Source organism: Arvicola amphibius, chromosome 14 (assembly GCF_903992535.2).
Source record: "Arvicola amphibius chromosome 14, mArvAmp1.2, whole genome shotgun sequence".
Taxonomy (NCBI): domain Eukaryota; kingdom Metazoa; phylum Chordata; class Mammalia; order Rodentia; family Cricetidae; genus Arvicola; species Arvicola amphibius.
The window spans coordinates 10,210,045-10,231,009 of record NC_052060.1 but is presented as its reverse complement, the minus strand read 5'-3'; the positions used below and the strand labels follow the sequence as shown (position 1 = coordinate 10,231,009).

Here is a 20,965-nt window from a genome sequence, read left to right as displayed (position 1 = left end):
TTTTTAATTTCTGGGACATAGAATTCATTTTGGGTTTTTTAAAATATTGAACCTAAGAACTAAGACCTAAGTTTTCCCCCAGGGAAAGAAAGACTCAAAAATAATGACTAAAACCCCTCTTCACTTGAGAAGGGGAAGACTAAAGGTTTAGTGCTGTTCAGAGACTTGAACTGGTATTTGAGAACAGCAATGTCATTGTACTCTTTACTGGTATTGCCCTGATATTTATAAACTGTAGATAACATGTTGAGAAAAGTTGGTATTGACCATAATGGCGAGAATCATGGTACTGACCTAAAGAGATTTGGAAAAGTTGGTATTGACGAGAATACTGAGAATTATGGTACTGAACAAAGATACTTGGAAAAGTTGGTATTGACCAACAATGCTGAGAATTATGATACTGACAAAGATATTTAGAAAGTTTGGTATTGACCAACAGTGCTAAGAATTATGATTATTGACTGTCCACTGCCGAGAAAAGATTGACACACCCTGTAAATGTTGGGAGTAAGATAGTTATAGTTTTCCTTTGTTATGATAAAAGATAAAGTAGATATAAATATTGTAACTAGAGAACAGTTCCACAGGCTCACCTGCTTGAATCCTTGGTCCCCATTGGTAGAAATGTTGGAAAGGGAGTAGGGAAGAGGTGTCCCTGAGGGTGGACTTTGAGCAGCTGCTGCTCCTAGAGCAACCTCTACCTCCTCTTTCCAGATCTAGAAGGGGAGCTCTCTTGCTGTGCTTGCTGCCACCCAGATCTCCGACCCCTGGAAACAAAACGTAAGTCCAATTAAATGTTTGCTTTTGTAAACTGCTTTGGCAGTGAAGTCTACTGACAGCAATACAAAGCAACTAATCCTGTGCCTTGTAGGAAGTTTCTGCTTACATGAGTGAGCTTCCCTGTTTGTTGTTCCCCAGTAGGTATCTTGATACCATGAGACAAGCAATACCTCTTTTGGCAGTGATTGCTCTAGCTGTTCTAACCCTCTGTTCTGGGAGGCTCAATGGCTTGAATACCTTTAATTGTTTTCGTTCTCTTTTCTGCTCTTCACAGGTTTTGAGAGAGAGGGAGTCTTCTGGGGAAGGGCTCTTGAAGGACGTTTGAGATAAATGCTTGTGTCTGAAATTGGAGGAGTCATGCTCTCATATTTGGCGCCCAATATGTATAAAGAGTGCATATCAATTTACCAACAGGAGAAGGAGCAGGCATGTCTTCCGCTAACACTTCTCAGCTCCCTACTCACTCACTGTACAAGCTTCTCAGTTCCCCACCTCCATGTGTGCTCCATAGTTGATGGCACTGCCCTTATAAATGCCATCAGTGAGTGTCATCTAGCTCATTCTGTGTTGAGGGGGTATGCCCTATTTCACAATATGTCAACAGTGTCCTGATCAGGTAGGCAACTAAGAGTGAATAAAGACAAAATAAGGTACAGCATACACAGATTTTTATCAAATAGCTGGCATAAGTAGGGAAGAGGCAGTATTCTTTGAACATAAATATGAATTTAAAGTGTGTTGTTGAACTAAGCAAGTTGCATAATCATGAGGAGAATCAAGAAACAGAAGGTTACTGGAGTCTACAGCCAAAACATTTAATCACTATACTAATATAAGAGAAAAGGAAAGAGGAAGCATATGGAAGGAGGAAAAGAAAGGGGGAAGCTGACTCTTTACTGGCTTTTGGGACCCTGCTCCTCATCCTGGGTCACCTTGCCCAGCCTAGTTCCTCCAGGACTAGCCTTCTGGGAGAGCCTCCCACTCCTATAGTGGTTTCTTAACCACTTCCTCTTGTCTCAGGCTACCTTCTCTGGGGAATTTTCAGCATACTAGAAAGAGTTGCCTACCGGTTCAGGGGACCTCTCCCTGTTGACTATGGTTGTTCCTTAACTTACTGATCATCCCACTGGTCTCTCTAGACTCCAGCAGAACCCCTGAGACCTTCGCACCAAAAACGTATGCTCATATCTAAACTGGGTCAAATGAGTATTGCCTGAATTTGCAGGAGGCAAGACTGAGAGAAGACAATATCCATAAAGAATGACCCGGGGCTCCATGTCCAGTATGTTCCAACTGGCTTGGGCAGTCATATCCCTATGGCCTTACTGTTATGGTAAAACTAAAATGCCACAGGTCCCTGTGAGTGGGGTAGTGGGCATGGGCAAGAGACCATGGCGGGCATCCTGGCATAGCTCTTCTCCTTGTCCTGTCCAGTGTTTGTGGTACGGAAATGTCTGGTGTCTGTTTAAGGTATTGGTAGAACAGAAGACAAAGTAGGTTTAGAGGGAAAAAATAGGACCAGGGAATTTAAGGGGGTTGTATCTGACATTTTAAGGTAGATCCTTCAATTCCACTCCCTGGAACTCACAAGAATTTTTTGAGTTTGTGAAACAGAAGTTTTAGACATATACATTCTATAAACAGTAGCATATTTATGTCAGAATAACTGTGACAGATATTTTTGCACAATGAAAAGTATTTTAAGACTATAAAGGCAACATGAGAGAGAAATTTGATAACTTGTATTTGTCCTCACAACTTCATAACTTGCAAGTCTTGTATATGTATTTGTATTTTACTGAATTGTTTAGTGAGGTTGTCCATTTAAACTGACAAAACTTCTCAGCTGTCAAGCTGCATCAGACATTTTGAGAAGGATAAAATTTTACTTACTTGAGTTATGATTAAAAATGACAGAGAACTTACTTGGTGGCACCCAGAGCTACTCTTCAGGGTCCTCCATGGTTGCTGAAGGCCATATTGCCTTTTGCTGTTTAAAATAAGGCCTTCCAGACTCCAGAAGATCCTGTGGGCTAAGAATCTGTAGGAAGGCAAGCCTATCTTGACCTGAGCAGGTAAGCTATCGATTCCAGCAATTCTGTCCATGTCTGGAGATCTTCAGTTTAGATGAAAGGTGATTCTTCCCAGTGATCAGTGCTTGGCAGTTGAAGCAAATTGTGGATAGACATTGCTGTGTGCCCATTTGTCTTCTGTCTTCTTTGGAGAAGTAGAGTGCTGCTAGGAGCCAACCTGTTCTTTTGTTATGATTTTTTTTAATAATTAGATATTTAATTGCCATTTCCCAGATCTGAGCAGTTATGGGCTGTTTATCAGATATAACTACAGTAAGAATCTGCCTGGAGAGCTGGGTCTGAGCTTGACTGTACTGGCTTTTAACTTAACAGGTAATATTTATACTCATAAAAGAGAAAAAGAAAAATGCTTGCAATAAAAGGTTAATGGCAGAACTGGCAATAGTAGAGAACATCTTAATAGATTTTAAATGAGGTTTGGATGAAATATAAGGCATTTTGTAAGAGACTTAAAAGTACATACCAGTTTTAAACCATGAGACTTTCTTATTGTAGTCTGAAATGAGATGCAAGGAATAGACAACTATAACATTTAACAGTAAACATAGGCACATTTAAGTCACATGTGTGAACACACACACACACACACACATAGAGTAAACAGGAATTGGGTGAAGTGGATGCTCATGGTGGGCCCTACCAAAGGCATGCCACTACACAAAACATACATGCAACAGAGTCAACAAGAGGAATTTAGAGACAAAAACATAAGTAAATGGGGGGACCAGGCAGGGTATACCTCAGAAACATGGTGGGACTTGATAACCTGACCTGGCTCTCAGTTAAGATGGCAGTGAAATCACCTGACCTCAGTAAGATGGTGGTCAGGTCACCCATGTAACAGAGCTAAAACTGGGGAACCATGCAGGCTATACCTCAGTAAACATGGCGAAACTTAGTCACCTGACCTGGCTCTCAACCAAGATGGTGGCAAAGCCACCTGACCTCAGTTAAGATGTGGTAAGGTCACCTGACCTCAGTCAAATTGGCAGCAGTCACATGTTGTATGGAAAAGCCACGATTTTTGAGCTGCAGGGATTTAGCTTAATAATAAGAGAGACCTAGAAGCATAACCTGCCCTGTTGCTGAGCCACCATGCCACAAGCTGTGGCAGAAAGCCAAAGGCTGGAATTAAAACAGCCACCTCATGGATCCAACCAATTTATTGGCAACAGTAGTGGTGGCGGAGATAGTTTGAGGAAACTCATTCCATTTGCCTGTGCACTGACAGTAGTTAGAAAGCTCCAATAAGAGTGGATCCAGTGGGACACCAGCAGAATGAGTGTAGGAGCTGAAGAAGTAGGGCCTTAAGGCCTGTGGTTTCAAGGCCTCTAAAAGGCGTCCCTCCCAGGGGGGACATGGATGGCTTGCTACCCATAGCTGAAACTTTAAAAAACTGTGACACCACAAGACCCACAGTGAGATGTCTCTCCACTATAGGCAGGGTGTAAATCACCTGCATGACATCACAGGACTGTGGAAGAACGTCCCCTGCCCTAGTAGCATGCTATAGCCTGATCGATCCAGTCAGGAAGCCAGAGAGGCCAAAGGCCCTCCAGCAGCCTTTACCAAAACAAAAGCAAAAAACAAGCAACACAGTGGGGGAAAAAGAAAGAAAAGAAAAAAAAAAGAGAAAGAAAAGCCAAGGAACGCTGGGCTTCCCATGGAATGCACTGTACATTGTATGCAGAGCTAGCATGGGAGGACTGACCCCAGGCCATCCAAATACAATTTAGCTAAGGGAAGATATCCAGAAATGAAGGGCTCAACCATGCATGGTTGGAGGCTCTCTCCCAATTTCTAGGAACACCAGAAGATTGCCAGAAACTCAGTGGTCAGTTTCTCAGATTCGGAGAAATGGTAAAATTGAAATTGCTCTGTAGAAATTGTGCTCATGCATATGGAACATGTGGTTGTTGTGGAAAAATACCCAGTTCCCCGAGTGGCTGCAGCAGGCCATGAGGAGAGACAAACAGATGGGAATGCCACGAACAACATTGCAGGTCTCCAAAGGAGGCTGGTCCCAGGCATGGAGACACGTTGCAGCAGGCAAGAGACAGAGACATGGATCGACACACCATGCAGGGTGAGGTTGGATATTTATTTAGTGGGTTATGGAGGGGGGAGAGGAGAAGAGAGAGAGAGAGAGAGAGAGATGAGAGAGAGAGAGAGAGAGAGAGGAGAGAGAGAGAGGAGAGGAGAGAAGGGAGGGAGAGGAAGAGAAAGAGAGAGAAGAGAAGGGAGGAGAGAAAAGGGGAAGGGAAGACAAGAAAGGAAGGGACTCAGGCTGGAAGCTGAAGATCAGCTTGTCTCGGCAGATGGGGAGGAAGTGCATGTGGCTTGTCTCTTAAAGGAAAGGATAGATCATTACACACACCATGCAGAGAAAGTGAGTATTTATTTAGTGGGTTATGGAGGGGGAAGAAGGAAAGAGGGAAGGGAGAAGAGCAGAGAGAAAGTCAGAGAGAGAGAGAGAGAGAGAGAGAGGAGAAGGGGAGAAGTGGAAAGAAGGGAGAGAAGCAGAAGCTGCCTCTTTGGGAAAGAGAGAAAAGAAGGACTCAATCAGAAGGAAGATCTGCTTGCCTCAGTGGGGGGAGGGTAAAGGGCAGGGTTGTCTCTTAAAGGGACAGGACAGACCATTACACTTACTGTTTGTGGCATCTATGTCGTTACTCTTCAGCCGTCTCCACGTGTTCGCTGTGAGTCTCCTCTACAGGGATTTCATGTTCCTGGCACCTCTAACATCATGTGGTCTATTCTGTACCCTATCTTCACCATCATAACCTCATGCTTCATTCTCTCAGAGACTCCCTACAAGAAACCTAACCCTTCTGCTACCCATTACTCTGAGTTCACAGGCTTTCTTTAAAATCTAGGTAAAAGACTCCATGATTCCAGAACTCTTGCATTATCCATGCCTGGAAAACTAGCATTTTGTAAAGGAAGCCAGGTTCTGCTGAAAATCTAAGCAGTAGTCAGAGCCTTTTGGACTAAGGCTGCAGATGCCTCTAAGGGTGTGGACCTAGGAAAACACTTCCTTGGGAAACCCCATATGAGTACAGCACCCTGCAACTCTCTCTTTGAACGGACTTTCAGATGCACACACTTTACACAATGGAGCCTGTGATCAAGAAACATGATGATGCATTGAAATTCCCTGTCCCCGATTTATTAGCCCATTGATTTTGAGTCAATCTTTACTCAAAATTGTTAGAAGATAAAGTGAGACAGAGACAAACTTTTGTCAAAACCTACCATCATGGTTTCTGGCCCAATAAAGTCAATCACATTTGAAATGCTACAGTTCATATTGAAATAGTAGTCTTCACTGTCCACACACCTTACCATTCTGGCCATCTGGTGGTTTCCCACAGATCATGTGTTAAGATAATACAGCTTCCATGATAAGATTCTTCTTTTCCTCCTCCTCCTTCTCCTCCTTCCTTTTTTGATTTTTGTTCATTTTGGGTTTTGTTTTATTTCTTTGTTTTGTTTGATTTTTCAGTTTTTCTTTTAATTTTTTTTTTGGTAGGGGAGATTGCAAGGGTAGAGGGAGGGTGTGAGGGGACAGGGAGATGAGCGGGATCAGAATGCATGATGGGAAACCCACAAAGAATCAGCAAAAGGTTATATGCTTTTGGTAGCCTAGGAATTCTCCAGCCTTTTTGTGGTGAACCATAAAGAGAACAAAGCTAGAAGTTTGACCTTCAAAGGGCCAGACTATGACCTTCAAAGCCACCCGACAACAGTTTTCCAAATGCCATCACTGCCTTTCAGGCTGTGGCATTGGTTGTTGCTGGCCGCTTTTAGACAGCTTTGTTCAAGAATCGGAGAGAAGATAAATTGAGGGTCTGAAGAGACAGCTCAGTGGTTAAGAGCATTCGCTACTCTTACAAAGGGCCATGTTCTGTGGCTGACAAGGAGGGCTGACTGAGGAGCCAAGGACCATGGCACTGGGCTCTGAGTCTACTGCATGGACTGGCTTTTGGGAACCCAGTCTGTTTGGATCCTCACCTTCCTAGACCTGGAGGGAAGGGGGAGAACCTTGCATTTCCCACAGGGCAGGGAACCCTGACTGCTCTTTGGACTGGAGAGGGAGGGGAAAGGAGGAGAGGGGAGGGAAATGGGAGGAGGGGAAAAGGTGAAAATTTGTAATAAAATATTAGAAAAAAGAAAAAAACCAAAGGGCCATCTTCTGTTCCCAGCACACAGAGAGCAGCTCTCAACTATCAATGTAAGAACACAGCTCTCATCTTAAAAGAAACTTAAGTTTGTTCTGAAGCCATTTTGAGTGACCATGACCTGAAACATGGATTAACTCAAAAGCCATGTTCCAACATGGGAGCACTTTCACAGAGTTGTTTTTTTTACAAAACATTTTAGAAAACAAGGAAAGTCACACATCAAGACAACTTTAACATACATTGGTGAGCACACCAGAAAGGCAGGTAGAATGAGACGAGGGATGATGCTATCTGATGTTATTCTTAGCGCTAAAATTGGTGGAAGCTTACGTTTTGCTTGGTTAATAACTATTAAGAGATTTTTCCTTATTATTACAAGATGTTATTTCTAAGTTAATAGCTTATTTATTATCACTAGGTATTGGTTCAGATACAGAGTGGTACAAGGAATGGATGTCTCATAAAGCTAAAACTAGCCCAAGATAATATATTGAGCTCCTGAACCAACAAAATTCCAATCTCCCCACAGGACTGAGATTCCAACTGGCCCATCAGTCTCTGCAGACACACACACACACACACACCTTGCACGAGGTTTTTGCTCACAATCAGACACAGCTTCCATTCAGGAATTTTCATTCACACAAACACCTATAATTCCATGCCCTCTTCTTGTGGCTTCCAATGGCACCAGGTACACACAAGGTCTCATACAAGACGTTTTATAGCGTCCCTGTCTAAAACAAAACGAGACAAAAGTACCTGGGATGAGAGCACGGGAAGAATGAGGAAAAGGCCTAGAGGGCAAATCTCAACAACTCACTCAGCCCCAGGTCTCCCCACAAACAGAGCCAGCAGACACTGTTCGGGGTGATCATGGTGGACAAAGGTGGGCTTTCTTGATGTAGCAGTAAAACGAGCTGCCAGTGAGTTCTGCAAAAGGTAGAGAGGACAAACACAGAAGACAGGGTTCTCTTGTTTCACAAGCAGATGCCTTCCCCAAGTTAGAGCCAAATTCCTGGGCTGCCACTTCCATTTTTCCCTCGGGCTTCAGGAAATTTCCTCACCTGAAAAGTGCAACAGTCCTGCATTTGAATATTTGCTGGTGTGAAGGCACAGCTGCAGTGGAGTGGCAGGGATTCCTAGTCTTCCCGACACCTGTTGAGGGTCATGAGACCTCTCAAGGACTGGGAAGCAGAGAGCCTGAAGCCAGCCCTTTCCCTGATATATCAGTGGCCTCCTTGACTTGCTGGCTGAATGTTGACACCAGTAGGACTGCCTAGCATTCCTGCATTGAATTCTAGGTGTTTCCCAGGGGATGGTGAGTTTGAAACTCATTTGCAGCCACTGAACATCACAGTGGGGACACAGACACCCAGAAAAGTCAGAGCCTCGATCAAGACCACACTCTGTTGATGAACATCTCTGCTATGCTCCGCTCACTTCCTAGACACTGCCGCTTCCCTCTTAGGTTCCATGAAGTTTATGATGACATGCTTAAACTCTGAGTCTTCACTGCTTTAAAATGCTAACCAAAACTGGGCAGTGGTGGCACGCGCCTATAATCCCAGCACTCAGGAGGCAGAGGCAGGTGGGTCTCTGTGAGTTCAAGGTCAGCCTGGTCTACAAGAGCTAGATCCAGGACAGGTTCCAAAAGCTACAGGGAAACCCTGACTGGAACAACCAGAATAAACAAAAAGAGTAAAATAGTAGCCAGTGGATAGCACATGAAGGGAACCTTGGAACTGACGCAGGACGTGATTCTGGCCCTGCTTCATGCTAGCCTCCCTCAGGTCAAATATCAAAAGCTAGCTTGATGACTTGTGAAATTCCTCGCTGTGCAGGATCTGGATGATGATTGGCAGGGAACACAGAAGCCTTTCACCCTTACGCGGCATTGGATCGCCAGCCCTGCACCTGGCTGCACCATATATTTATGGTGCTATAAATGAGATAGAGATCTGAACCATGAGAGAGCTCTATCACAGCTAATCATTTGTTCAGGACGTTATGGAACCTCGTGTGGATCTGTGCCCTCCCTTGTTCAGATAACTTGTCCTGTGGTGTGGAGCGTGTTGCAAATAGAATGACAGCATCAAGCTACCTACAGTGATCGCATGGTCTCCAGTCTGTACCCATTTACCTCGAAAACTCCTGGATCTGTCCAGTGTCTCCCAGGAGCTGGTGGGTTTGAAGCTTTGATGCAATCCATATCCTGGATGGACTGTTCCCCTGAGCATCGCTGTGTAACATAGTCAGCCATCTTTGCATACAAGGGGATACATAGCCACCCCCTCTCAATAGTGTCCAAGACAAGCAATGTCTTGCTGCTTGGGACAAGCAAGGCACCAGATGTAGGCAGAGTGAGTAATTCCTGCCTGCCTCCCACAAGGGCAGCGGCAAATGGAAGCATATTGGAATGTGCTTTGAGTCAGAGGTGCTGACTTTGAAAGCTCAGACTGGCTGCAGTGAACAAAAACCTGTAAGTCACTGGGGACTCTGAAGGGAAAACCACAGAGCCTGGCACTAGACTACCCATCCTGAGTTGGCAGGTTGTGCACCCTTTGCCACCAGAGCAGAGGGAGTGGAAGTATCCAGATTCTCAAGGAAAGCTGAGGAGGAGTGACGTGGAGAATTTTCTAGTTAGTGAGATGAGTGGGGAATGGAGGTCAGAGAGGCAGGGAGAAAAGCAAACAGTCAGAGGACAAACAGAAGGATAGGTGGGCACGCCTCCCAGGCCTGTCTCCCAGGCCTCTTCTTGCCTATTATTGGAAATCAAACACAGGCACTGCACAGACTGTATTTATGACCCCACCATTTGGAGAGCATATGGGAAAGGAAGCCTCCAGTAGCCCACAGGCAATGCATCAGAAACCCTATAATGTGTTCATATTTTTCATTTACTTAGGAATATATAAAGTTTATGGCTTATACTTCGTGCCCAAGAAAGAAAAGAGGCAATTAACTAACTGATCCTAAGGAATCCCCATCCCTGTTTGTTAAAATAACCATTCAGGCTACTCCAAAGTGATGGCTCAGTGGGTAAAGGTGCCTATTGCCAGACCTGGTAACCTGAATTCTGTCCCTGGGACCCACATGTGTAGGAGGGAGTTTCTTGTTCATCAAGGCCACCCAGCTAGCTTAGACTCAAAATAATTGCACAGAAACAATATTAATTAAATCACTGCTTGGTCTATTAGTTCTAGATTCTTAGTGATAACTCTTACATATTAATTTAACCATTTTTTATTAATCTGTGCATCACCACAAGGTCATGACCTACTGGCAAATTTTAGCATGTCTTACTCTGGTGGCAGCTCCATGGTGTCTCCCACTTCGCCTTCCTTCTCCCAGCATTCAGTACAGTTTTCCCCACCTCCTGGAACTTTCTCCAAAATTGACCACATGCTTGGACAAAAACCAAGCCTCAACAGATACGAAAAACATGTTTAAATAACACCCTCTATCCTGTCTGACCCCACATAGTAAAACTGGCTACCAACAACAACAGAAAGCTTACGAACTCATGGAAGAAAACAACTCTCTACTATATGAAAAATAGGACAGAAATAAGAGAGATATTTAAGACATTTTAGAATTGAATAAAATGAAAACACAACATACCCAAATGTAAGGGACACAATGAAGCCATTCTAGAAAGCAAGTTCATAGCACTAACTGCCTACATTAAAAAAAAAAAAACCTCACACTAGTAACTTAAAGCACACCTGAGAGCACTAGAGCAAACAGAAGAATTACACCTAACAGGAGTAGCAAGAAATTAGCAAACTCAGGGTTGAAATAAATAAAATAGAAACAAAAATGTAAGAATAAAAAAAACAGAGTTGGTTCTTTGAGAAAAGTTACAATATTGATAAATCCATATACATATTAACCAAAAGGCAGAGAGAATATACAAATTAACAAAATTATAGCTGGAAAGTTATAACAACAGACAATAAGGAAATCCTGAGAATTACAAGGATTATTTAAAACCTTTACTCAAACAAATTGGAAAAACTAAAAAAAAAAAAAACGGAAATAGGATATTCTCAATACCTAAGATCAGATAAGCAACTTAAACAGACCCATAACACCTAAAGAAATAGAAGCTATTATCAAAAGTCTCCCAACCAAATAAGAGCCCAGGGTCAGATAGGTCAGACAGTTTAAACATAGAATACCCAAACCACATAAAGACACACAAAGACATAGGGTTACAGAACAATTTCCTTTATAAACATAGATGCAATAATTCTGAATGAAATCCTTGCAAACTGAATTGAAGAGCACCAAAAAGATCATCCACCATGATCAAGTAGGCTTTACCCAGAGATACAGGGATGGGTCAACATATATAAGTCAATAAATCTAACCCGCTATATACACAAACTGAAAGCCAAAAACCACAAGGTCATTTCATTAGATGTAAAAAAGACCTTGACAGAAATCAACAGCCCTTTGTGATAAAAGTCCTGGGGAGATCAGGGACACAAGGGACGTACCTCAACATAATAAGGGCAATTTATAGCAAATCCACAGCCAACATCAACATAAATGGACAGGAACTCAAAGTATTTGCACTAATATCAGGAACAAGACAACGTTCTCCACTCTCTCTACACCTGAAGTCTTGACTAGTGCAACAGCACAACTGAAGAAGATCAAGGGGTACATCTTGAAAAGGAAGAAGCCAAAACATCTTTATTTGCAGATAATATGATAGTCTACTTAAGTGATCAAAAAAATTCCACCAGAAAACTCCTAAAGCTATTAAACACTTTCAGCAAAGTAGCAAGATAGATAAATCACATAAACCAAGAGCCCTCCTGTATATAAATTACAAATGGACTGAGGAAGAAATTTGGGAAACAACACCCTTTACACTAGCCTCAAATAATACAAAATATCTTGGGGGTAAGTCTGACCAAGCAAGTGAAGGACTTGTTTGATAAAAACCCTGTCCTTTGCAATACATTGTAGCTTCCAATTTAGTGGTTGTCTGGAATTCCTGAGTGTGCAAACTACTGGGTCTGTTTCTTGTACCTTCCCTTGGGCTCTTTTCATCGTTTGTTTGTTCAATTCTGATGTGTTGGTTTTTGTTTTGTCTTATTATATTATATTTCACTATCACCCCATAAAAACCTAGTTGCTGCCGGGCGGCGGTGGCGCACGCCTTTAATCCCAGCACTCGGGAGGCAGAGGCAGGCGGATCTCTGTGAGTTCGAGACCAGCCTGGTCTACAAGAGCTAGTTCCAGGACAGGCTCCAAAGCCACAGAGAAACCCTGTCTCGAAAAACCAAAAAAAAAAAAAAAAAAAAAAAAAAAACCTAGTTGCTTTCTAAAGAGAGACAGAGAGGGGGTGGATCCAAATGGGAGGGGAGGGGGGAAGTGCTTACAGGAGTAAAGGGTGGGGACACCATAATCAGGAAATATTATGTGAGAAAAGAACGTACTTTCAATAAAGAAAACAATGGTGCTTTAAAAAAGATTATGGAAACTGAAAAGTTGAAACAGACTGTGTACAAGCAAGCTGTGTCTCCTGCACCTGCATGTGTGATGGGAAGGGGTACCTGTCTGTTCTGAGCATACTCTCCTATGAGGTATGTCAAGCCAAGGTACTCACAGAGTCTCAAGGGATGTTTTAGTTGGAAAAGTGAGGGTGGCTGGAGTAAAGAGAAAAGCTCACAGTCATCCTGTAATGGGCTTCTCGTGTTATGGTTACCTCCCTTGCACTTCACTGTATTATAGGAATGGGTATGTATCTCATTGGAAAATATTCATCCATCGAGTTCTATAATCTAAGTGTGTACCTAGGTGTGTCTACATGACTTTCAGGTAATATGAAGGAAGAGTTTAAGTGTGAATGGGTGAAATGTATGTGCTTTCTGTGGAGAGAGCATGTGCTGCTGTGTTTGAGGGCTCCACAAAGTCGACCCATGTGGGACCTACACTGGGGTCTGTGTGCACCCTAAGCACTAGAAGGGCTGCACGCCCCTTCCATGCAGGTATGCTCAACCACTTGAAACCGCAACAAGGCTTGCTCACCTACAAAGTTCATGGTTACAAAACTCACAATGGAATCAAAAAATGGAATGAACTTTTCATAATGTTCTAAGTAAATTCTCAACTTTGTATTGGGCTGCATTTATAGATATCCTTGGCCACATGGGCCTCTGGGCTAGATTGAACAAAGCCATAAGGTAACTTTTTTTTGCCTACTATTGTCAATATAAACAAACCAACCAGCAAACAAATAAATAATCAGAAGTCATTTATTCTAATAAATAATGACGTGTCTTTTAGATTAGCATATGCATGCTCTGTAGTTACCTGTGAGTTTCTCAAAGAAGTTGGGACAAAGAGAAGTTTATAAAAACGGTAATAAGGAACATTACAGCTAACACACTGAGAGACTACTCTTTGGCCATGTTTGATTAGGCTTGGTTCCATCTCTGTCTACAACCATACTACGCTGAACGCGCCTGATCTCATCTGATTAGCCTTGATTGTATACAGCATAGCCTAGAGTCATCAGAAATAAGGAAATCTCAAATTGCCTACATCATATTGACTTGTGAGGCATTGTCTCGATTGTTAATTGCCACAGAAGGACCCAGCCTTCTAAGCTTCTGGGTAGCCAAACAGTTAGATATTCTTGATGTAAATGGAGGTTTCTCTCCTGCCTGCAAGTTCTTAAATAATCATTCAGAGGCTAAATATCAATTATATATGTTTGACAGATGGCTCAGACTTATTACTAGCTAGCTCTTACATTTAAATTAACCCACTTCTATTAATCTAAATATTGCCATATGGCCGTGACATTTATTATTGTCCTGGCATGTTGCTCCTTGGCTGGCTGTTTGGCATCTCCCAGACTCCACCCTTCTTCTCCCGGAGCTTTGCTGGGATTCCCTACCTGGCTCTATCCTGCCTTGCCATAGGCCAAAGAAGCTTTTTTTTAATCAGCCAATGAGAGCAATACATATTTACAGTGTACAGAAAGAAATCCCACAGCATCTTGAAGGTTGGTACGTCAAGCAAAATGTAGAAGTCTTTTTCCTGTTTCTTATTCTTCAACCTCTGCATCTCTTCCTCCATATGCTTTGTGGCATCCTTCATAGGAAGCCAATCAATGTAAGCATCGGTTTCTGAAGTCTATGGGAAGCTGCAGGAACTAACCACATGCAGTGAGGGGTTGTAAGACACCAGTGTGTGTGAGGTTTATCAAAAGCACGGGTTAAGAGTCTGGGCCTTGAAAGTGGCAGCTAATATGAGAGGGGCAACCGTGGAGTACAGCCTGACACTGAGATCCAAAGGTGTCTCGGTGTCAGAGCTGATCTGAATTAGAGGTTGCATGCCTAGTGTCTGCTGCAAAACTGACCTTCTGCTTACTTTCTGAAGATGATCCACACACTTTGGAATCACAGAAGTGATGTTATGAAGGAAGTGGTCAGGAAACACCTCTTTTCTACTATGCCATCACAGTAGAAACTCCATGACTCTGTACCAATCCATCGCATCTCTCTCTCTCTCTCTCTCTCTCTCTCTCTCTCTCTCTCTCTCTCTCTCTCTCTCTCTCTCTCTCTCTCTCTCTCTCTCTCTCTCTCCTCTGCTCCCCAGGGTCTCCTACATCGTGCCTGCTCCCTCTGCCGTCTGCTTCCTGTGTTGACCATGCCTGGGTGGAGCTGCCTGGTGACAGGAGCAGGAGGGTTTCTGGGCCAGAGGGTCGTCCGCATGTTGACTCAGGAGGAAGATCTGCAGGAGATCAGGGCCTTGTACAGGTCCTTCACTCCAAAACACAGGGAGGAGCTATCCAGTAAGTGACCTAGAGGCTGGTGAACATGCACTAGGTGTGGGGAGGGGTCTCTGGTCACCAAATCAAAACAGGGAGATCTGTAAAGAGGCTCAACAGAGATAACCACAGTTGGTGCCACATACAGTCAAGAAGACAACGGACTTCTCCACGATCCTGCAGCTAAAATAAGACAAGGAAGGGTAGGAGTCCTGTCCTTTAAAGGCTGGGGTGTAGTAGCTTCTCTCTGGTTCTTCTACTGCTTCCCCACAGCACAACATCAGCTCCACAATGTGGCAGGGGAGAACAGTTGCCAAGTCTGTGGTGTCTTGGACAAGGTGGGAGATGTGGCTCTACCACATAACACTCAAGGTATCCCCTCCTGCTATCTCAGGACTCCCCAAAGAACTGACTTGTGAGTCTACTTTATCCTGTGTCTGGGCTCCTCCGGCCCTGGCACATCAGCCCTTTGGACCCAGTCTGTCTAAAGTCAGTAGCAAAGCAGAGCAGAGGAAAATTTGCACAGGAAGAGACTCAGATCCTGATATCTACCTCCATCCCAAAGGCTTCCCCCCATCCTTCTCTACTTCAAGGTCTTCTTGGGGTTGTCTGACGAGGGATGGGGGCCTAGAGTAGACACATTCAGCAGAGGCTGGAGTCTATCCCGAGAGGGATTTCTCTTGCTCTAGATTTTTACTTCTGCCTCTGTCAAAGGATTCTTTGGCATTCCTTGCAAATTCAGTTGACCGGATTGTTTCAAGAGAGTTGATTCCAAAGGAGTCTCGTTTTTAGAGTTCGTAGAGAAGTGAGGATGGATTAGGAGGAGGCAGAGGGACAACAGAGCCGTCACTGGAAATATGTGTGTCCGCAGACATGTCCTGGAGCGTTCTGCACTTACCCCAACATTTGCCAGGGACATCAGGATCCCAGCTTCATGAGGTAGCCGGGAAAGAAGATAGCAGACTGAGAAAGTCAAATATAAATTATGAAGCTCAAACCAGTGCGGGTCATTGGTACAGGCTGCATGTGGCACACTGTCAATTTTGTGAACCAGCATTGTGATTGCTGGTATCATCCCCTAAATTTGAGAAGAACCTGAAGAGAATCCATTGCCCCTAATGTAGTACGGTCCTTTGGAGGAGACCTCGTTTACAATGTATCTATCTGATAAGAAATACTCACCTAAACCCTCACTGGAGCCCATTCTGAGTTTTTCCCATTCCTGCTCAAGTTTCCCCTTGTAACTAAGCTGACTCTCCATTTGTACTCAGCACAGACCCAGAAAACATCGAGTCCTATCAGGGCGGAACTGAATTTCCCATCTCTGTGCCCCCCCTCTTCTGGGTCCTCCTCACTGGAGCTCTGGAGGACACAGTCTGAGTAACCTGTTCCTGGTCCGGGTTATTCTGACATCTTCATGCCTAGACATTCACAACCTGCGACCGCTGTTACAGCTTCCCACGGCAGGACTCTGTCTCTGCTTCTCCCTCAGTCCAAAACCACAAGTGATTCCCCTTCTCTGTCAATCAAATCCCACTTCTCCCTTTTTACATTTGACCACCACCAGTTCTCTGGTTGCTTTAATGAGTTTATGAGTTTCCATAACTCTGTTTTCATGTGCAAAGCACAAATGACATTTTACTGCTCAGATTCACTTCTACAAAAGGATGGGGGTGGAAACGATGCTCCCTCCTTCCCTACAAATGCTGCATTCTGACTGTGGTGCAATTATTGTTCCTTCAGCAGAAAGGCCCCCTCCCCAAGTTCCCCACGCTCTGACAGCCCTTGAAGGCCTGGGCCTACTCTGTCAGGAATCTTTCATCCCGTGCAGAAAGGTTTCCCAGTGACCTGCTTTGTGCTCCTCAGAGTTGAAGACAAAAGCCAAGGTTACCGTGCTGAAAGGAGACATTCTGGATGCCCAGTGCCTGCGGAGAGCCTGCCAGGGCATGTCTGTTGTCATCCATACCGCGGCCGCTGTTGACATCTCGGGTGTCATTCCCAGACAGACCATCATAGATATCAATCTGAAAGGTACAGTACCTCAGGAAGGTATGGAGTGAGTGGGAAAATCTGAATGGCCAAATAGCATGAGGACAGGAAGGGACGTGCCAATGGTGGAACGCCTGCTCTGCTCTGGGTTGCCTCGGCTTACCAGCCCAGTGAGCAGAACTCGGGGCTATTGTCCTCGATGTTTAGAAGAAGACCCTGGACTGAGAGAGGAGGGAACAGTGACCCCACAGATAGTCCGTAGGACAGAAAAGACACAAAGTCACAACCATGACATTCTGACTGCTAGGGAAGTTCTACTGTTCCTCCCTGCCAAAGTGAGGGGACTCCATCTCCAAATGTTTGATGTCCATCCACCCACTGCCTCTCTGCAGCAGACCCTGGCCTCTCCTCTGCAGAGGCCACCACAGCTGCTCCACAGGGGACTCTCTGCAGCAGACCCTGGCCTCTGCTCTGTCGAGGCCACCACAGCTGCTCCACAGGGGTCTGCCAAGAAGAAGAACCCAGAACTTGTTGTCTTAAAGGCAACAGTGTTTCAATTTCCACAATGCCATCTCTTCAGATCAGCATCCATCTCCTCTTGAAGACTGCTCCTAGCCAGAGCACAGTCTCTTCCTCAAATCCCCATCCCTAAATGCTTAGTGCCTCTGAAAGTAGCTTCTAATGTACTTTAATAAAGGACTTTACTGTATAACACGATCACTCTGACTGGCCCCCAACCCCAAGTCGGTCTTCTTAGTACCACTGTGCTCTGAGGTCCTGCCTGGCTTGTATGCTCCAGGTGACCTCCAAATTTAGTGACTCGGGCTCCTTTTCCAAATCAACTAATTACTTGGGGATTCTCCATTACCAACTCAAAAGGATCCCTTTAAGTTCTACCTAGGTCCTTTGCTCATACTCTGCTCTGCAGGCTGGTGCTGGGAATACTCGGATTCGCAATCCTGTATTAGTCTTTACTAAATGAGAAAAGAAAAATACCAGCCGTTAGTGTCTAATTGTGAGTGTACACTGCATCCTCCGGTGTACTGGTGCCCATCTGTAATCCTAGCACTCAGGAGGCTGAGTCAGGAAGATCACACCTTCCAGGCCGGTCTGGACTGCACAGTCATAAGACTCTACCTGAGAAGTAGAATAAAAATACATATTGCTTCTATGTGTGGACCTGAGTGGGCCTGCTGTAAGTTCTGCGCTACTTCGGAGAAAATGTGTCTTGAATTTTTGAATTAAAAGCTGGCCCTCCTTTAATGAAAGGAAATGCATGAACATAAGTAACTGTTTGCTTTTATTTGGGGGAGGAATTTTTGATGTTGTTATGTTGTTTCTCGGATCAAACTCTCAACACCAGGCAAAGGCTCAACCACGAGCAACATCCCCAAACTAAATGGGAATTTATTGATGCCAGTTTTTAGAAAACAGAAAAGGAATAATTTTCCAGAATAAAAATGACTGGCTTTAGTTTGTATCATCGTTGAAACATAGCAGTCACCTGGAAAGAGGGACCCTCAACTGCCAGAGTTGCTTCCATCAGATTGGCCTATGGGGATATCAGGGTGCTACTTTCTGATTAATGATGATATGGGAGGGCTCCTGGGGCCACACTGTGAGCTGTTACCACTTGGCAGGTGGTCCTTTATTCTATGGGCAACTTGCTGGAACATGGGAAACAAAGTAATAAATAGCATTCCTCCATGGTTCTGCCATTGGTTCCTGGGGTGACTTTCCTCTGTGAAACTTATCAGAACATCTAAGCATATATAAACCTTTTCACAGGAACACAAAAGCCAAACGAAGCACTCAGTGGCTCGGTGGGGGCGGGCTAGTCTAACATATGGAAAATCCTAGGTTTGATCCCTAGCACTGAAAAGTAAGTACATGCAGAGAGAGAGAGACAGACAGACAGAAAAGAGAGAGAGACAGAGACAGAGACAGAGAGAGAGACAGAGACAGAGAGAGACAGAGACAGACCAGACAGAGAGACAGAGAGACAGAGAGAGACAGAGAGACAGAGAGAGACAGAGAGAGAGACCTATGAATTGAGAAACCTAGAAATCCTGTTTTCCAGAATCTAATTTTAGGGTTAGTCTGTGGCTGTATAGAATGGCGATTTGAGTCAAGATCAGGTCAGAAGGCATTTGGATCTGTAGCGGCCCTTTCCAGTGGGGTCGAGGAGGCCTTGAATCTGACAATCATGACCACAATGAGCCCTTTGGTTTATTTCCTGTGGTAATGGCGAGCTTCCTGTGAGCAGGTACTCAGCTCCTGTTGGATGCTTGTGTGGAAGAGAGTGTTCCAGTCTTCATCTACAGCAGCTCAGTGTCCGTGGCTGGACCAAACTCCTACAAGGAGATCGTCCGGAATGCCTGTGAGGAAGAGAATCTCGAAAGCAAGTGGTCTGACCCATATCCATACAGCAAGAAGATGGCTGAGAAGGCTGTGCTGGCAGCCAATGGGCGCACCCTGAAAGCTGGCGGCACTTTGCAGACTTGTGCCTTAAGACTCCCATTCATCTATGGAGAAGGAAGCCAACTGCTTTTGGGCACAGTGAATAGAGCACTCAAAAACAATGGCGTTATTGGGAATTTTTCCAAATTCTCTGTGGCCAACTCAGTGTATGTGACCAATGGGGCCTGGGCACACATTCTGGCTGCCAGGAGCCTTCGAGACCCCAAGACGTCATCAAACATCCAAGGACAATTCTACTACATCTCAGATGACACTCCTCACCAAAGCTTTTGTGATTTAGTTAGTAACATGAGCAAGGAATGGGGCCTCTGCCTCGATTCCGGTTGGAGCCTTCCTCTGTCCCTGCTGTACTGGCTTGGCTTCCTACTAGAAGTTGTGAGCTTCCTGCTGCGTCCAATCTACAACTACCAGCCTCGCTTAAGCCGCTTCATGGTCACAGTGTTAAATAGTGTGTTCACCTTCTCATACAAGAAAGCTCAGCGAGATCTGGGCTATGAGCCACCTGTCAGCTGGGAGGAAGCCAGGGAGAAAACTTCGGAGTGGGTCGGGTCACTAGTGGAGCAGCACAAGGGGACACTGAACACAAAGACTCAGTGACATGATGATGGCAGGAACATGGCCCTGGGTGCCATCAGAGCCTCAAGAACAGGTCTAAGACACAAGCCAACTCTTACACTTCCCTTTGATATACTGGCCAACTTGTCTTCAGGTCACCAGAAGCCTTGCCAGCCTCTGGTCCAGCCACAACCTTCTGCCCTAAACACTTGTGCAGCAAAACAAGAGGCTGTGCCTCAGCTGCTAGGACCAAAGGCTCAGTTGCTGGCCCTGAACTGCCTGGAGCCTCTTGTAACTTAGAATTCCGTCAGTGTTTCCACTTCCCCTCTCAGAGACCCACAGCATTTCTTGTCAGGGAAGATTTCCATGGCTTCATAAAGCTCTCGGTAAAGAACAATAAAAAAATGTTAATGCCTAATCTGCACAGGGTTGGTTTGGTCAGTCTCATTTCCGGCTTCCCTTTCCGTATCCAGTTAAGGCTATAGTCAGAACAGAAACAGGATCTCACTCCTGCGTCGATTGGCCCAAGCACAGACTACCTGACTGACCTAGAGTTCCTCGGTTCAGCATCACCAGGTCACAGACAGCATCTTGCCTATGGTCTTAGGAAGTTCAAACCCTCCTCCCACTGCATGGTGGAGCTCACAGTGCTTGTCAGTGGGTGCCAGCAGAGCTCTGGAACATAGACTCTTCCTCGAGGGAAGAGTCTTGCATCCCTTCATCTCCCTCCTTCTTAGCTTTCTTACCAACTTTCGAGGGCCCCTTTAGAACCAGGACGAGCCTTAAGAGGTACCTGGGAGGGTGAGAGCACTGAGACAGATGGCCCTGGGCATCAGAGATGATCTGAGAGTCTCTTTCTAATGGATTCCCCCAAATGTACTTCCTCCTGAGCCTATAATGAAGATCTACAATCCGACCTCTAAATGTAACTGCCTCTCCTTCTCTTGTCTTCTGTTTCCCCATCTCCCACGCCACATCCTTCTATTGCCTTAGCATCTTTTACCCCCTCTCCCTCCTCATCCCTCAGTTTCCCTGAGCATAGGAACCCAGTCAAAGCAAACTTGAGGTCTTACAGGAGAACT

At 44.8% G+C, this 20,965-nt stretch overlaps 1 protein-coding gene across 2 annotated transcripts in view; it reads left to right on the top strand.

The window, feature by feature from the left end:
* The window catches only part of LOC119801289 (NADPH-dependent 3-keto-steroid reductase HSD3B3-like), a 27,171-nt gene extending 6,870 nt beyond the window's left edge, over window positions 1-20,301 (top strand). The window contains exons 1-4 of one of the 2 annotated variants that reach the window (XM_038311811.2): window positions 544-783; window positions 14,687-14,882; window positions 16,725-16,889; window positions 19,114-20,301. In XM_038311811.2, coding sequence (XP_038167739.1) covers window positions 14,738-14,882; window positions 16,725-16,889; window positions 19,114-19,925 — 1,122 coding nt within the window. In that variant the 5' untranslated portion in view covers window positions 544-783; window positions 14,687-14,737 and the 3' untranslated portion in view covers window positions 19,926-20,301. Of the gene's footprint in view, window positions 1-543; window positions 784-14,686; window positions 14,883-16,724; window positions 16,890-19,113 lie in introns of those variants that run through there. The other variant, XM_038311810.2, reaches the window with a different exon arrangement.
* The last annotated feature ends 664 nt before the right edge of the window (window positions 20,302-20,965 follow it).